We start from the raw sequence: 18,841 nt of genomic DNA, 5'->3' as shown, positions 1-18,841 counted from the left end.
CAAGAAAACTAGTAACACATGCGTTATTTGCGTAAAAATAAGATAAGGTTTTTCATTAAATTTGGATAGTGTTCTACCTTTATTTCTTCAAAGATTTTTTCTGCCCCTTTCTCTTCGCTCCTCCTTCTGAGATTCCCATTAGATGTATGTTGGTACATCTGATCTTGTCCCACAGGTCTCTGAGGCTTTGATAATTACTTTTACATTTTTTGCTCGGTGTTCTTCAGAATGGATCATTTCTATTCAAATTCACTGATTTTTTTCTTCTGCCATCTTGAATCTGCTGTTGATATTCCACAGTGAATTATCCCTTTCAGTTACTATACTTTTCAACTCAGAAGATAATGAATCTAATCCTGTCCTGACTGATTATCACCACACAGATCTTAACCATCATTACCTCCTCCTGCCCATGGCTAACGCCTGCTAACTGATCTTCCTGATTCTACTCTTGTCCCCTGTAATCCACTCTTCAGATAACACAGATTTATTTTTTAAGAATCCATCAACCATACTTAGAAAGCTCTCTGTGGCTTTCACTGCACTTAGAAAAAGAAATCCAAACTCCTTAGGCTACGGCTTGACACAGTGGCTCCAAGAATGGGCTCAAGCATAGCAACGATCGTGACGATGGCACGGGACCAGACAGCGTTTTGTTCTGTAGTACACAGGGTCGGTCACTATGAGTTGGAACCAACCCGACGGCACCTAACAACGAGAACAACACAGCTTCTTAGTATGCTTTATCTGGTTCCTGCCTTAGCTCCACAACCTTGGGACCTCCCAGTGCATCAGCTGCAATGTTCTATTTTTGTTCTTCAAACACGTCAAGCTGGTGTTCACCTTACGATCTTCGCAATTGCTGTTCTTTTTGCCTGGAAGGCTTCTCCCCCAAGTCTTCACAAGGCTCAATTTTTCTTATCGGCTAGGTCTCAGCTCAAAAGTCATCTCTTCAGTAGCTTAACTAGTAAAAAATGTCTGCTGTGAGCATTATGCTCTTTTAAAGAACTATCTATATGAGGTCGAACTGATAACAGCAACTCCAAAGGTTAGTTAGGAAGCGTGGAGGAAAGTGATTTTATCTTGATGCGGGAGGAACAAGTGGGAAAAGGAGGGTAAGAAAGGCCGTACAATTTGTACAGGGTGCTCACAGTCACTGTACTGCACGTGTAGGAACCGTTAAACCAGTGTATGCTTTGCTGTGTATACTTCCAGCAACAACAAAAAAGTCAGCTCCTCAGAGACGTCAGTACTCAGCGTCACTGTACAGCACATGTAGGAGCTGTTAAACCGGTGTATGCCTTGCTGGGTATACTTCCAGCAACAATAAAAAAAAGTCAGCTCCTCAGAGACGCCATCTCCGATCACTCTGCCCCAGTCTCTGTCTATTAATCTGTTTAACTCAGTCGACTGCACTTGTCCCTAAATGAAATCACTTCTTCATCTGCTCGTTGCCCTCGACCTGACAACAAGCTCCACGGCAGCCATGCCTGCCTTACTCGCCACCATGTTACCAGCAACTAGCACACACAGCAGTGACTTCAAAACATACTGGTTTAATCCAATAAAACCAGGAACTCTAGAAAAAAACAAAAGAGAAAAAAATCCCTCTGAAATGGCTGGGTCCAAAGTGAAAGCAGAACTGGGTGCTGTGTGCAAACTCACAGAGGGAAAAAGTGCCAGGCATGCTCACAGAATTTCCTAGACTACAGCTGGGTGCCCTTAGGGGAGTCACAAGATCAGGGCACACCTTCTTCCCCCTCTGTCGGGTAGAGAAACTGAACAAAACGATTGCTCAGACCCTCGCCAGCCTTAATTCTACGGTTACATTGGCATTTGCATTATCAGGCATGCAGACAACAAACCCTGGAAGAGTGGTGCTCCACGTCACCCAGATGGCCTGGTAACAATGGAGATGGGGAGAGACAAGGGAAAAAAACCAAAACCTAGGACCTTCCGAAAAACTGTGGGTTTAGACAGACTCTACCTCCCTTGTCAGAAATAAGGTCCAAGGCAAATCATTTAACTTCTGAGAATCTCAGGTCTCTCGTTTATACAACAACGGTAAGAACTTCTGACCACTTTAAGGGTTATTTCAAAGATCAGATAAAATACTAGATGTGAAGGCACACCCTGTAAGGGCTATGAAGTGCATGGTCAGATCATTTTTAGTATTAATGAGAAAATAATGACAATAAGAAACAATAAATTATCTTATTCTCAAGCAGCCAGAGAACTGTGAAAAAAAATTACCCCGGGTTGAGCTGAGAGGTAGAACTAGAAATACTTGCAAAGGCCAGCTCTCTGAGTGAACTCAGGTAAACTGGGTTAGGACCATGTACTTGTAACTTCTCTCCTATGCTGGTTCACCCTCTTTAAAGCAGTTCACTGAGAATGCTGATGTGGTGAGAACGAGGCAAGGAGAGGCAGCTGAGAAGCCTAAAGGAAGAGCTGCGCATAGACCAGCACCGTTCCGGCACCCCAGCCAGTGGCAGCAGCCTCGTTGCTGTGTGCTGTCAAGTCGACTCCGATTCCGACCCATAGCAACCCGAAAGGACAGAGTAAACCTGCCCCACAGGGCTTCCAAGGAGTGGCTAGTGGATTCGAACTGCCGAGCTCTTAACCACTGCGCCACCAGGGCTCTGCGGTTGCCTGAAGTGGCTGTAAAAGCCTCTGGTCGGCGAGGCCACAACCTCTTGAAAATAAATCAGCAATACTTTCAGAACTGAAATTCCTATAGCAGAATGGAATAGGAGAAGACATATTAAATGTTAAGGGAAGAATTGCTGACCCCAGGACAGGGGCGAAAAGAGGAAACGGGATGCCTCTGGTTATCTGACCCTTCCTCTGCTCTGAGGTTTCTTCTTGCAGCCGTGGACGGGAGACCAACAGAAAACTAGAACACCTTTAACTGTTTTCAGCACGTGGGTCCTGGTGAAACAGCAGCGACAGTGACCTTCAGGGTTCAGAGCAACTTCCACTGAAGAAGCTGGTCACTAAAGGCTCGGTGCTGTGCACACACAACGCACGAGACAATCAAGGACCCTGACGGCACTGAGCACTGTCAGTGTGCCTTTCCCATCCTCTGCGCGTCGCACAGGACTTTATGGGTTTTTCCCTTCTTCTCTTAGATTACTGGTCCTACCCGCCCTAAAGAATCTTCCCAGAATTTCTACTTTCCCCTCTAAAAACGAGCCTTGTGGCTAAACCTCACCAAAAGAGAAGCAATGGATAGTCTGTTTATTTTTAAGAGTAAATCTAGTAAGTGAAACCAGAGCACCGATTTATCTCAGGTCAGCAGCAACCGTCTCCGAGACAACCTGAATTACTGTTGATCGCCCCAAAATCTACCTCACTCTATCACCGGTCATCCGCTACATCAGGATGAAGAGAAGGAAAGAAGTTCTACCCACAAATTTTGGTTTTTTGCTTCAAACTGTTTAAGAACCTCCTTATGATTCAGATGTTAGAGCCGATTATTATAATCTTCAAAAAAATAAACCTAAATAATTAAAGTCTAGGGTCAGAAGAGATCAGAACTGTCCGTGATTTTAGACAGTCAACTAATCACTGACGAATTTATAAAAAAATTCCTGGCTGAAAGAAATTTTTACGGAATTGTGCTTTTAATTGAGACAACAACGTTTTTTCTATTCCACTTTGTTCTGGAAAGGATTTAACGTGGACAATTACTTACTACTATGAATCACAGAATACATTTTTACACACCACAATCCAAAGGAGTTGTTACATGCACACATGCACACATTCTATGCACCAGGAAACAGAAAGCCACAAGAGGTCTGTGACAGCGTGAAGGGCCAGGAATTCAGGAAGAGGAGGGAAAACCGAAGACGCAGTGGCAGGCTGCGCGTCTGTCCGCTCCTCTTACACCGACGGAGGGTCCCACCTCTGCTTGCAGCTTGACTGCTCTCATCTTAGGGTTGGAGCGTGACCGTGCTCTCTTGCCTCCAGCCCACCTTCCCACACAGGGTGCTCGTTCATCAGACATGCTTACCTCCTAGATCTTCACAACGCTACATAAACTAAGAGAAGAAAAACCCAATACTTATTTTTAAAACAGACAAAGAAGTACAGCAACCAATTCATCTTCAGACTTACCAAACGCGGGTGCACTAGATATCGTGACAGGCTGCTGCTTCATGACGGGGGGAAGTGCAGAGGGGAGCTGATAGCCCTGCAGCTTCAGCTTGATCAGTTTCATAGCTATGGAGAACTCCACTTGATCCATTCTGCCATCGTTATTCATGTCAGCTAGCGCCCTGTAAACCAACAGCACAGACTCTGAGCAACTGTGACCATAAAAAGACCTTTCTGGAACCAGCACTTGTACCAACACAGAAAACAAAATAATCAGCCCCCTTACCCCTGGGGAGAACGAAACGAAACTGTTTAACCGACCTGGAAACATCAGCGAGGTTTTATATGAACAAAATGCCTTTTACTGGGTTCAGCTTCCTTTTACGGCGCTGCTGTTGTTGGGTGCTGTTGAGTCGATTTCGACTCACGGCAACCCCATGGGACAGAAGAGAGCTGCTGCTGGGTGGGTTCAAACTGCCGACCTTTCGGTTAACAGCCGAACGATTGACTGCCGCTCCACCGGGGCACCTTCCTTTTAGGACACATAACTTAATTTTCAGTCTCAGTGCGGGCATTTGTTCTTTGGACATCAAAAGTATCTAGATACAGGATTTCTTTTTGGAAGGATGAAAATGTTTTTAAATTAGATAGTACTGATGGCTGCAGAAATGTACACTTTAAAAGGGTGAATTTTGATACGCGAATTACACCACCATAAAGCTGTTTAAAACAAAAAGAAACGGTATTTCTAGAGAAACTTGGTTAGCCTGCATCAGCTCCTCTGTGGGGTTCTACAAACTTCACCATGGAGACAACACTATACTACGCTATGCTATACTATACTATACTATACTATGACTATACTACAGGGTCACTATCAGTCAGAATCAACTCCACGGCAGCGGGTGTGGTTTCTGGTTTTTATACTATACTGTTACTATACTATACTAACTGAAGCTCTTAAAATGAACTTTTCTTTAGAATCCTGCCTTTAGGCAAGTCACAATATCAGTGAACCTCATTTTCCTCTTCTATAACACAGAGAAGTTGTAACAACATGGTAAGGTTACCAATATATTTGCTATTTGAAAATGGTACTCAAACATAAATGGTCCAAGTGCAACTTCTAATGAGCTTTCACGTATTTTCTCTCGAAGAAGACTAAGCAAAAGGGTTTGTACTTGCAATCGAAAATCATATCACCTAACTCAAAGCTGCGCGTATTCACAGTTCAACCTCTTCTGCATGAGAAATGTTCACTCAGGCTTCACTTCTTTTACCCCAGATATTAAAACTGTAAGGATTTATTTTTTTTAAACCATCTTACAAAACTTTTTATTTGAAATATAAAACGATAAGATCAGCTACCCAGATTAAAACAGCACGACGAGCAATCTTTTTAACTGGGCCAATTTTAACTTTCCAAAAAAAGAAAATGAAGTTACATAGAAAAGACTACGTGATGGAGTTAACTCAAAGACCAAAACCATGCAACACAATCAAATGTGGCATATAACAAAGATTAAAAACCTCTAAAAGTGATAAAAATTATTAAAAAATTAAAAGTCAGCACTATTATTTTGGAAAATAGAGCAAGGTCATTCAGCAGGAAGCTTAACCTCCTTTTTACCTCAGTGGAATCAAAATCTCCCTTACTATTCCTGAGCTTCAGCATCACTGTCTGCGCGCTTTCTTGTCATTTAAATTTGTACAGCGAAACCTGTGAGAGCAGGAATTCGATGGGACGGGCTTGTTTTTCCTGGTCTCGCAAGGTTTCCGCCTTTGACAGAGTGCTGTCTTTAGAATCTTCTATCCTTCTCTATTAGTGGGAAATGTCTGAGTTTTCCTTCTCTGACAGGTTTTTGCCTTACACAGGTTCCGACTTTCCCAGGTTTTACTGTACTTCAATAAACTGCTCCTTCACACTCTCTGCCAAGTTTTCTGATGGATCATAGGTCATTTTTCTGTCAGTTTGTAAGAGTTCATTTTATGTTACATACTAATTCTAACAATCATTGAAAGACTTTTACAAATTATTTGTCTGTTGATTTTGTATATATTTTACCTGTACAGACATTCTAAATTTTTATATATAAACTATTTCTTTCATCATATAGCTTGTGGGTTTTCAGTCCTTGATTTTCTATTACATTTCAATCTCTAAACCAACTGTAATTTTGTGTGTGTGTGCACGTAGTATGTTACACCGGAGCTCATCAACACTCCAAATGGATACCTAGCTTTTAAAGCAATATTTATTAACTAACCCATCCTCTTCTCACTGAATCGAAATATATTTTTGTTCTTTGCTCAATAGTCCTATGAAGCAGGACCTATTTCTGGGATTACCTATTCTGACTGAACAATTCCCAGGCCAATATGATAATGATCTGATCAGTCTGGCTCTATGATACGTTTTGATATCTGGGAGGCTTTTTTTTTTTTTTTTTAACTTCTCACAGACATTTGTGTTTCCCTATAAACTTTAATATCACTTTATCTATTCCACAGACAACTGTACTGGGATCCAAACTGAAACTGCATTAAATTTATATATTGTTGAGAACTGACCTGTTAGTGGTATTGTCTGTCTACCCAAGAAAATAGTATGTTTCTCCGTTCCCAGTTCTACCTGTATTTACTTTAAAAAGATTCTATCACTTGCTTTATATAACACCCTTCTCTTCTTAAATGTGTTCTTAGGAATTGAAGCATTTTTGTCACTATTTTAAACGGAATATTCTTTCCCATTTCCATTTTTATATGTTTACTTCAAGTATAAAGAAAAAGTTGATTTTTTTTAATGCAATATTCATATTAATTTTTTTTTTATTAAAATCTCTTGGGCTTAGTAGGTATGCAATCACATGATCAGCAAAACAGAGTTGTTTTTTTCCCCCAATATTTATACAGATTATTTCTTTTATTGGTCTTACTGCCTCTAAGACATTACTGAATGTGTGGGCATCCCTGCTTAGTTCTGAGTTTAAATGAAGTGGTTTTAGTGTTTACTGTTTAGAGTAACAGGCGCGGTGGTTAAGAGTCTGGCTGTTAATCAAAAGGCTGGCAGTTCGAATCCACTAGTCACTCCTTCGAAACCATATGGACAGTTCTACTCTGTCCTATAGGGTCGCTATGAGTCAGAATCGACTAGACGGCAATGGGTTAACGGATAGTCTGACATACTTAAGTCGTTCCCTTTTCCACTTACTTAAAAGATATGATTACTATGCTTTTTATCAGCTGCCTCATCAGCATCTGCTGCTGATTTAATCACAAGGTTTTTTTTCCTTCATCTGCTAATGAAAAGATGAATATTGATAGAATTTTTTGATTCTGAACCAACTTTGCACCCCTGGCATAATCCTGAGTTGGTCACTGCGTATTATTCTTTTCATACATTGCTGGATGCTATTTGCTAAGACTTTGTTTTTAATTTTTGGGTATATGGCAACTCTGCTGCAAAAGACCTCTTTAAAGTGTTAAAAAGCAAAGATGTCACTTTCAGGACTCTGATCTAAGCCATGGTATTTTCAATCACCTAATACGCATGCAAAAGCTGGACAATGAATAAAGGAGACAGAAGAAGAATTGATGCCTTTGAATTACGGTGCTGGTGAAGAATATTGAACATACACCATGGACTGCCAGGAGAACAAACAAATCTGTCTTGGAAGAAGTACAGCCAGAATGCTCCTTGGAAGAGAGGATGGTAAGACTTCATCTCACGTACTTTGGACACGTTATCAGGAGAGACCACTCCCTGGAGAAGGACATCATGCTTGGTAGGACAGAGGGTCAGTGAAACAGGACAACCCTTGACGAGATGGACTGACACAGTGGCAACAACAATGGGCTCAAACATAGGAAATGATTCTGAGGATGGCGCAGGACAGGGCAGTGTTTCGTTCTGTTGTGTGTGGGGTCGCTGTGAGTCGGAAACTGACTCGATAGCACCTAACAGCACCAACACGTCCATAACTAAGACTGGTCTCTAGCAGCTTCATTTTTGTACCATTGTTTAGGTTTTATAAAGGAAATTAATAAAATGAAATGGTGATCGTTCCTTCTTTTTCTAAGAGCTTCTTAAAAGGTATTCAGCTATTTCTTATGGTTTTCAGAAAAAAAGAGAAACCTCCCATCAGCCAACATCAACACACCCCAACAGGCAGATTCCCACCCCCTATTCAGCACACCACTGTCTCAGAAATGTGTTTTCTAGTGAATAACAGAAACACCCAGTGTGGGACGACAGTGAGTGAGTTAGGGGAGAACAGACTTCTTAGCAGTGGCCTGATTAGAACAGTTGACAGTTTCTAAACACCTCACCGCTGAAGTGCCCCCGCAGGACAGGAGAGGACAGGAGAGGGACAAACGATCTTCAGGTCCTAAGTGTCTAGCCGTAAGCCACCTACCGCAATTCCAAAATTGTTTTGAGCATTTTGTGTGATCTTATAAAAATTACCTCAACTAATAAAACATGACTGTTGAGACTTCTTGATAGTAAAAACTCAAAAGAATTTATGGAAATACAGTAGTTACTTCTACAAAGTTCAGCTCTCATTCTTAACCTTTCCTCCGCCCCATACACTGGAATATAGTTTGCATTCTATTTCCCAAGGTTCCTCTGCAAAAAAACGACTTCAGTTCTGCCATCTGTACGATCTTCCATTTATAATTATTTCTCCAGTTTATTTCTCACAATTCCCCCAAAAGACTAAGAAAAAGTCTGAGAATACTGAAACTGAATTTACAGTTTACTCCTCCAAAGTAAAAACAGAGCATGTATATGTTAAAAATCAGCATAAGTCAAACAACTGCTGTATATGACTCTTGCAAATAAACTGACCTTACGTACGACGTTGAGCTTGATATTAGAATCCGTACCTGACAACAGGCAGGGCTGAGAAGATACAGGGGTCAGAGGCACGCTGGGTGTTAAGGAGAAGCTTTTCGTTTTGTTTGTACAAATAAACTACCAATCACTCTTGTACACTGTTGGTCAGAAAAAGTGCTACAAATCCAGATGGAGGGTACCTCGCAACTTGACCAGAACTAGGTCTGCATTTACCCTTTGACCCACGATTCCGCTCCTAGGGATTTACCCTGAAGATAAACCTCCAACAACACAAAAATATCTATGCATAAACTCATTCATTGCTGCATTTATCTGGAATTGCACAATATTGGAAATAACCTAAATGTACATACACAAGAGGTGGGTGTGATAAACTGTGATGTATCCTCCACAGCGAGTACTATGCAACTGTTAAAGAACAAAACAAAAACTGAAAAAGATCTCCATAGACTCATAAGAGTGATTTCCAGGATATCTTGTTAAGTGAAAAAAGCAAAGAACAAAAGAGCATTTACAGGAGGTTACACTAACCAAAAGAAGAGGAAATAACTTAAATATAAATATATTTAAAATTATTGGAAATAAAAATATTTCTAAAATTCATAACACACATGCATATATATATCATGCACCTGCTTCAGGAAGGATGACAGGAAACTAATAAAACGGGTAGAAACAGGGATGAAGGGTTAGGAAAGGGAGTGACCCTTTTGTGAGCATAACTTTGTACAGTGTTGGCTTCTGGAATCTTGTTAATCTATGACATATTCAAAAAAATAAATTAAATCCATAAAGATTGTGGGGGAATCCCAAAAAATTAATAAAAACATAAACAAATGAACCTAATAGTATTTTTAAATAAACAACATATCCACACAGGAGGGAGGGGTAATTTCTGAACACAGTACTTTATACAACCTCAGTCGAAAACAAAAGAACTACAAAGTAATCTTCAACTTTCTGTTTGTAGTGAAGATGAGTGTAGCGATTATGCAACTACTCTGTGTGTATTACAGGATGGAGCAGAGACCAGCCTCCTCTTGCCCCAGCTCATTCCTGCAGCAAAGCTGAAGCCTGCAGATTCCTTAGCACCCACCTTCTCCACGAACGCTTGTCACAGGCTGCCCATCTCCCACCAGGCTGCAGCTAAATCCAACCAATAATGCAGATTAATCCAGCCTCGATGGGCATTCATTCATTCATTCATTCGCCCAACAAATATTGGGGGGAATGGAGGTGCCTACTAAAGTCTAGGCACTACCAAGGCATTGGGGTTACAACCGTGAAAAAAGTTGGAAGGCCCCTGCCCTCACAGAGCTTACAGTCTAGTGGCAAGCAGCTACTAAATAAGAAACGTAAATCAGATTATTTCCCACGGTGACAAACGCTGTTGTGCTGGGAAACCTTGAGGCGGGTGGGCAGAGGGAACCGGGGAGCTCCTCTAGGTGGGTGGGCAGGAAGCACCTCTCTGAGGAGGTGACATACGACCTGGGAAGAGAAGGGCGATGAGCCAGCTGTGTGAGGATCTAGAAAGAGGGGACACCAAGGGTAATGACTGTGAGGGAAGGAGAAACTGGGCCCACTGAAAGAACAGGAAGAAGGCAGCGTAGCTGGAGGGCAGAAATTGTAGAAGAGAGTGATGCAAGACAAAAGCCTTGGTAATCACTGGATTTTTTCTCAATGGAAAGTTTTAACAGGATTAGGTTTTTTAAAAGATTATTCTGAATGTTATGTGGAGAATGGAATCTAAAGGGGCAAGCAAGTGAGAGAAGAAGAATCCAGTCAGGATCCTCTAACAGTGACGGAGTGAGACAACAGATTATGATGATAGCAGTGGAGATAGAAAGAAGTGCCAGATTGGGGATAAATTCTGTAAATGGAGACAAAAGAACGTGCTGATAGAGTAGATGTGTAGGGTGAGGAAAAGAGGAGGATCCAGCAGTGCTCCAGGTGCTGGTTTGAGCACCAGGTAGACGCTCAGTGCCATGAACTGAGACAGCAAAGACTCAGGAATAAGGGGTGGGAGACAGTGGGTCAGGAGTTCAGATTTGGACATGTTAAATTTGAGACTCCTGTGCACATTCAAATGAAGAGCTGAGAGGCAGCTGGATACCCAAGTTTAGAGCTCTGAAAAGAAGTCTGGAGATACGAACTTAGGAGTCACCTGCCTTTGGGTGGTATTTAAAGTCACAGAACTATCATCGATAAAGATGATAAATAAGAGTTTTTAAATATCATCTAAAACTTGAAGCAATTTAGCATTTGAGACAGAATGGGACTAACCTAAGCCATCAGCATAAAAGGAACCCAAAGAAAAAAGAAAAAGAGTTAACGCGGAAAACTGGAGACAAGTTAGTAAGATCTGAGAGGATGACATATAGATAAAACAATTATATAGACAATGTGTCGATAAAACTATTAGAACAGAACAAAAAACAAAGACGTTATCTCAGAATTGCAAAGTTTGTGGAAACAAACGAAAGTATGATTAGTGAAGTAAAAAACCCGATAGAGCAAGGACTAGGAGGATGCCCAACACTGAAAGCTATCAGTCGCTTCAAAGATCAACTCCAGGAATTATCCCGTAAGACAGACTGATACAGAGACAAGTCTTCAGTCTTTGGATTAATAGGGTTTATTACATACTGGGCAGAATTCCCACATGTCCTAGCCAATTTTCTGAATTCCAAATATAAGCAAGTCTTGCATACTTTAAGACAAAAAAGATAAGCTTCCACAAAGAAAAAATAATAGAAGATAATGAGCAATGTGACAGAGTAGTGTGAGAAAAATTATTACAATCCTAAAATTCTACACTCGGCCAAACTATCTTCCACATATAAGGGCAAAAGAAAGATATTTTCTGTTAAGAAAGTAAAAATCTGGAAAGTTCACCACACATACAGGTTTTCTTTAAAATTTTACTTAAAGAAGTTCAACCAAACGAAATATCAGATTGTTGGAATTAAGAAAGGAAAAAGATAATATACAATAAATAGCACTGAGCAATGTTACTTGAAAACAGGTGGGTAAGTGGCTATGGGAAGGGAATCTTAAAAACGAATCTTGGTAACGTAGGGAGATTTAAGATCTCCAGTATCCTCCATGGCTGTTACACTCAAGAACACGTTCAGTACTCGTTTTTTTTACCCTGCCTCACAGCAGCATTCAACAGTTAATAACCACCCCTCTTCATGAGACACTTTCTTCCTTTGGCTTCCATGAAATGATCATCCCTTTGGGAGCAAAAGTGACTGCCAAGAAGCCTACTGTGAAGAAGTGATAACAGGTTTCAAGAAGGAGCTACTGGACTACCCAAGACTCAGTGGAGGGTGCCTTCACCATCTCCCTCGCTGTGGTTCCCGCTGCCATCCAAACGCTACGACCTGGACCACTCTCCTGAGCTCCAGACTCACAGGTCACACTGTCTCCACAGACCGCCTCTTTCTTGCTGGCCCTCCGCTCTTAGCAGTGTTGCCTGCTCAACTCTACCCACGTACTCACTGCTATTTTAGTTGCTTTTGATCTCCAACCCATTTTTTCCTTTTGTAACCTTCTGTACTTGGCTTTCTGGCAAAAATAATAATAATAAAATAAACAAGCTCTGTAGAATATCTGCCAGGCAAAGCACATCTTCTCTTCAGTTTTGTAATCAAACCAATGAGAGCACCATCTTTGCCTCCCTGGTTCTTCTGGGGTGTGTTTATCATTGCTGGATTCTCAAGGACTGGTCTGTCATTGAAGATACTTCTGCAAAGTGAATGGAAAATGGCAGGGGGGACTGGTCTCTTTTACATCTGCAGACACTCTGAAGGGGCTTAATAAGACTGATCTCCAACAATGCAGGTTTTAGTTCTTTTGGCTATTTCACAGAAAGTATTCTGTCAGTGAAGGAGCCCTGGTGGCACAGTGGTTAAGCATCTGGCTGCTAACTGACAGGTCGGTGGTTCAAACCCACCAGCTGCTCCATGGGAGAAAGATGCGGCAGTCTGCTTCCATAAAGATTACAACCTTGGAAACCCTATGGGCCAGTTCCACTTTGTCCCATAGAGTTATGAGTCAGAATCGACTCAATGGCAATGGGGGTTTTTTTTGGGGGGAGGGTCAATATTCCCACTATATCTCCTACCTTTAACACTTGCTGTAGGGCACTGACCTATTTTTTTTTAAGTTTTAAACCCTTCTATAACAGTGTATATTCAAAACATATTTCTCTAATATGTTGCTTCTAATGAAATAATAAAACTTCTGACCTGGAACAAAATCTTCATTTTAAAAACCAAAGCCAAACCAAACCAGTTGCCATCAAGCTGATTCCATGTGTGGCCGAGTAGAACTGTGCTCCACAGGGTTTTCAAAGTCTGATCTTTCAGAAGTAGATCTCCAGGTCCTTTCCTCTGAGGCACCTCTGGGTGATTCAAACCGCCAACCTTTCGGTTAGTAGCTGAGTGCTTAACAGTTTGCACCACCGAGGGGCTCTTCATTTTAAAAAACTAATCATTAAAACACCATAACAAAGTATTTTTAAAATCAGATTCAAAGCCACCACTTGGGTCATGCTCAAGTGTTCTTCAAAATGTAAGCGTCCTTTTGTTAAAGTTCTCCTGTACAGGTGGTAACAATGAAAGATAAAAATACATATTGCTTGAAAGGCATCATATAATTTTTATCCAGAATACTAGCAACTTCTAACCCTTTTTTAAAATGGAATTTCAGCAGCATATTAATGCCTGCAATAATGCTCCCAGTAGTGATCCCAAAGACTGTAATGTCCCCAGAAGCCTTCTCAGACATCACAGAGATACAATTAAGGTCAGCAAGATCTGATTTTTATGTATCTTTCTATACATAAAACGGGAACTGTCAAGCACTGTTAAAGGAGTGTGTTGTTGTGGGTACAACTTTTCTAGATAAATAAGGTATCACTTCATTTTTACTAAGTGAATAGAATACTAGAGGGCATACTGTTCACAAAATATTCATTTCAAATGATTTTTAAAGCTTACTTTAGGTAAATAATAGCATGTATAAAGTTACATTAAATGCTATGTTATAATAATAACTAAGTTTTATCGAGCACTTACTATATGCCAGGAACCGTTCTAAAACTTCAAACTCATGATTATGACTTTTTTTTTTTTTAAATCATTTCCACATACTTTTCAAAAACTTGAAGGCTTCTTATGCAATTAGGTTTGGCAAGCTGATCCTGTTGGGGTCTGGAGGCCCTTCTGACGCATGCACAGAAGTGTTCTAAGATAGTACAAGTTACGTGGCTGTTTGCCCTGTCCCCTTCTCATCCTTAAACCAGACCACCAAGCTGTTCTATCCTTGACTCCACCTCTCTGCCTCCTTGTCTCTCAGACCCATTTCCAGGTGGTGCTCCTTCCCTTCCCCTCAGTTCCCTCCTTAGAAGATTTCCATTCCTGTGGTCACTTCCACCTCTGATTCCAAAACCCTCACTGGATCTTTTTTCCAGGTTCTTTCAGGCTATTGTTCATTTCCATCTGCCTTCTTCCTCCCTTCCCACCCCACCACCGCCCCCCTGGTCCAACCTTGAAACAATTTTAAGCATTTAAGTTGCCAGAAGGATGTTTGCCAGTTTCCTTCCAGTTCCTTATTAGTGAGACAATTTCTAGGAAGATGTATCATCTTTGGCAGCTGTTATACTCTGGCATTGCACTCACTAACTTGTATCTGTCCTCTGAGAATTCAGGTTTTATTGTATTCTTAACTGGAAATCGGACTGGCGAAATACACAGTCCCCATAGTATTAACAGGTTACAGTTCAAAAGTTCGTAAGTTAGTTAAGTGGAATACAGTTTCTATATGGGAACAAAAATTATAAAGGTTTCTAACATACACTCCCTATCAGCTCACATCATTCACATATTTGAGCTGAGGCCCAGAGAGGGAGACTGGAGACAGTTCCCAGTCCTCAATCCAGAATTCTCTTCTTCCCCAGACGACTACCATGAACCCGTTGAACCCGGTGCCAGGGAGTCTATTCCAACTAACAGCGACCTGATAGGTCAGAGCAGAACCGCTTCACGGGGTTGCCAAGGAGCAGATGGTGGATTCAAACTGCCAACCTTTTGATTAGCAGCCGAGCTCTTAACCACTGGGCCACCAGGGCTCCGTGACTACCATACCAAAACCAAACCAAAGCTGTTGCCATCAAGTCGATTCCGACTCACAGCCACCCTACAGGACAGAGTAGAACTGCCTCACAGGGTTGCCAAGGAGCAGCTGGTGGATTTGAACTGCTGACTTTTTGATTAGCAGCTGAGCTCTTAACCACTGGGCCACCAGGGCTCCGTGACTACCATAGGCGCTGCCTAAAACTGCACAGTCCATCTCATCCCTCTCTCTACCAGAAAGAACATGGGTCAACCCAGAGCCGCACTAGGAAAATCACAGGAGAACACAAGATTAGTATCAGGGAGCGGAAGGGGAAACTGTTTCATTTGATTAATTATCCTCCTTTTTATAAATTAAAAAACCTAGGCTCAAAGAGGTCAACTTGCCCAGGGTTACAAAATGATTAAGTATCAGAGCTATTGCTGGAAGACAACAGAACTCTTGCTCATACTTTGCACTATACCATTCCACTGTCAAGGAACCCTCTTGACAACTAACCAAAAAGTTGGCAGTTCAAACCCACCAGCCACTCCATGGAGAAAGATGTGACAGTCCACTTCTATAAAGATTTACAGCCTTGGAAACCGTATGGGGGAGTTCTACTCTGTCCTATAGGGTCACTATGAGTCAGAATCGGCTTGATGGCAACAGGTAATAATTCCACTCTCTTAGCAGGACATCAAGGAACCCTGGTGGTGCAGTGGTTAAGCACTTGGCTGCTGACCAAAAGGTTGGTGGTTCAAACTCACCAGCCACTCTGTGAGAGAAAGACAAGGCAGTCTGCCTCCTTAGAGATTTACAGCCGTGGAAACCCGAAGGGGCAGTTCTACTCCTGGAGGGTTTGCTTTTTTGGGTTTAGCGACATCTATGGTTCAGGAAACTTATGATTACCTTCTCCATAACACTTGTTACCATGTGACATGATTTTTATATGGTTATTGACTATCTCCTTCTATTAGACTGTCATTTCCATGAAAGCAGAGACTTTGTCTATTTTGTTCACTGCTGTATCCCCACCATCTGTAATAGTCACTGGCCACAGGAGACATCTGATAAATAATTTTTACATGTGGAATGAGGGCTTCTGGCAGTAGAGAATCCATCATATGGCTGCTTCTTATACGAACCCGCACGAGCTGGGACTGCAGAATAAACGCGCAGTTAGCAAAGTCAGTCATGCCCGGGAGAGGAAGGTTCTAGAGAGCTCTTGACACTGGTGCAAAGCGCTATCACAAGCCAGAATGCAGAGCCAACAAAAAAGCTTCATACGATTACAACAGACGTCCCAAGTCCCTCCGTTTAAACTCGCACACTTTCTGACAGCCCGTGCGCCTGAGTGCTGGCTGGCTCCCTCTTTCTGGGCCATTTCCTTTATTTTAAAAGTAATTCCAAAAAAAACTTGGTTATCTGATTTTTCTAGCTCACAGCAGTTACAACTAGATGGCGTCACAGGAGGAGGCCCGTGAGTTAAAGGAGACGGCCTGGGCCACCACGCGGACAACGGGAGGAGGAAAGACAAGCAGACGTGACACCAGAAACAACACAGTCTGGTATCACTTAGTTTCCATCCCAGTACAGCCCCCCCTCCACACGCACGTACATGCATACACACACGCACGCACGCGTGTATATTGCTCCTGAAAGCTCTGCTACTTCAGAACCTAGTAAATGACTTTCTAAACTATGAAACTTAATCAGGAAAAAGCTTAGATTATGTTCTGCAGAGTTGAGGGCCCCAAGGAGCTATGTCAATCATTTTCATGAAAATCATAAACAAAAAAGTTGGTCATTTAAGGGGGCAAGCAATTAGTTGGACAATCTTGTCACTTGGAACATCCTACCCTTGATGATGGTAGCAGCTACCTTTCTGGGTTTTCTTCTGAGGGCCTATTATGTGCCAGGCCCTACACCAAGTCCTTTATGTACAGCTGTTCTGCTATTTCTCTCAACAACCCTGTTACAAAAATACAAGTATTCCCATTCTAGATTAGGCAACTGAGGTTAGAGAGGGTAGACACATGCACCAAATCAGAAAGGAGCAGAGTCAGGATTCAAACTCAGGTGTGAATACCAACAGCCCAGGGAAACGAAGCTGTAACTTCAAGAACAACACATTATGAGGAAATGCGGCTTCTTGGAGCGCAGCGGAATTTCAGCGCGGCTCCCCAAAGTCAGGAACCCAAACCTGTGTTTGCCACCCTTTGCGATTCATTCTCTCTCTCCCGTGTCTTCAAAAGATGGAATGCTCCTTTGTGACAAAGAATTCAACAATATTTATTATGCATTCACCATGTACTACACTGTAATAAATACCAGTTATTTCTAACCTCTACGAAGCCTCAAATGTTTTCTTTACCTTTTATTCTCTAATCAAGGAAAAATACAGGATCATCATGAAACAAAAAATGTGAGAGATTCTGATGAGTCTGGGTGACCTGGATGAAGCTAAAACAAACTGGCAGTAAGAAAATACCAAAATCTAGATTTCTCAATTCACTTTCGGGCAGAATGCCATCTTTCAAATTTCACCACTTTTTTTTTTTTTTTTCTGTTTTGGTTCTACATTAAAACAAAACAAACCCAAACCCACTGCCGTTGAGTCGATTCCAACTCATAGCAACTCCACAGGACAGAACAGAACTGCCCCATAGGGTTTCCAAAGCTGTAACCTTTACAGAAGCAGACTGCCACATCTTCCTCCCGCGGAGCAGCTAGTGGGTTCCAACTACCGACCTTACGGGTTAGCAGCCGAGCACTTAACCACCGCATCACCAGGGCTCCTTAGTCTCATGTTAGATAGTATTTCAGAAGTATTTCTGTTAAGATGTAGTAGAGCATTTCAAGCTAGAGATACATGTTCTCCTTCAACAGCATAAGAAATAATATTCCCAAATAGGATCAAAAATACTTTACTTTACCTTCTGCTTATATAAACTTCCAACTTACCATATCTGTGCTAAAACAGGTTGAGGTAACCCAGATTGAAAAAAAAAGTTTCTAGCTTGATCACCTGTAAATTAAATGGAAAAAGTTTCAGAAGAAAACAACAGCTGACAGAAATCCTCTCACAGCAAAATCCCGAAAACAAGAAAGGGGCTGGCGAGCCTGTAAACAAGAATTGAATACAGGATAAAAGTCAAATGCTACGTCTGTAAGAAACAGTAAGACGAAGCCACCAGCAATGACTTTAGAACGCAACACTTTCAAAAATCATCTCAAGAAGCCAGCCACTTGCAGCGGGGCAGGCTGTCGGATTAACCTGCTGTTAACTCGGATGCTCACAGCTCCACATTTTGGCAAAGCACAACTACAGGAATCCTGAGGAAACTGAGGACTCGTATTTCTACTTTATAATTACTATAAGAATCGCCAGTCCCAATGCCCGCATTTCAAATTTTAGGTACTTCTGATATCGTTGTGGAGGATAAGCAACAATGATTTAAAAGAGTCAGCATCAACAATTCAGAACTAATAAAGAGAACTATGATAATATACACAAAAGCAAATCCCCAGGAAATCCAGATCCCATTTTTTCTAAAGCTAATTCCTGAAGAGTAATCAAACAAGAAAGATAATAGAAAAGGCAAAGTACAGAAGGAACTCTGGGGACACAGCAACAGGAGAAATATTTCTTTTTTAATGTTCAGAATCTGTTACATAACGTATTTAACAGTTTCCCAGACCAGTTCACGACCAGAATTAAGTAACTCTTCTAGCTCAAAGGCCACAGCCTAAAGCAAG

The 18,841-nt window shown here is 41.6% G+C and overlaps 1 protein-coding gene across 2 annotated transcripts in view; it reads right to left on the bottom strand.

Moving 5' to 3' along the window:
• ITSN1 (intersectin 1) overlaps window positions 1-18,841 on the bottom strand; it is a 221,749-nt gene that overhangs the window by 139,924 nt on the left and 62,984 nt on the right. For both annotated transcript variants that reach the window (XM_004386976.2, XM_023741323.1), the window contains 2 exons: window positions 18,047-18,110; window positions 4,123-4,283 (listed from right to left, as the gene is read on the bottom strand). In XM_004386976.2, coding sequence (XP_004387033.1) covers window positions 4,123-4,283; window positions 18,047-18,110 — 225 coding nt within the window. The remainder of the gene's footprint in view (window positions 1-4,122; window positions 4,284-18,046; window positions 18,111-18,841) is intronic.

Source organism: Trichechus manatus, unplaced genomic scaffold, assembly GCF_000243295.1.
Source record: "Trichechus manatus latirostris isolate Lorelei unplaced genomic scaffold, TriManLat1.0 scaffold00177, whole genome shotgun sequence".
Classification (NCBI taxonomy): domain Eukaryota; kingdom Metazoa; phylum Chordata; class Mammalia; order Sirenia; family Trichechidae; genus Trichechus; species Trichechus manatus.
Note: the sequence above shows the minus strand (reverse complement) of the source record. Positions and strands in the feature narration are given on the sequence as shown.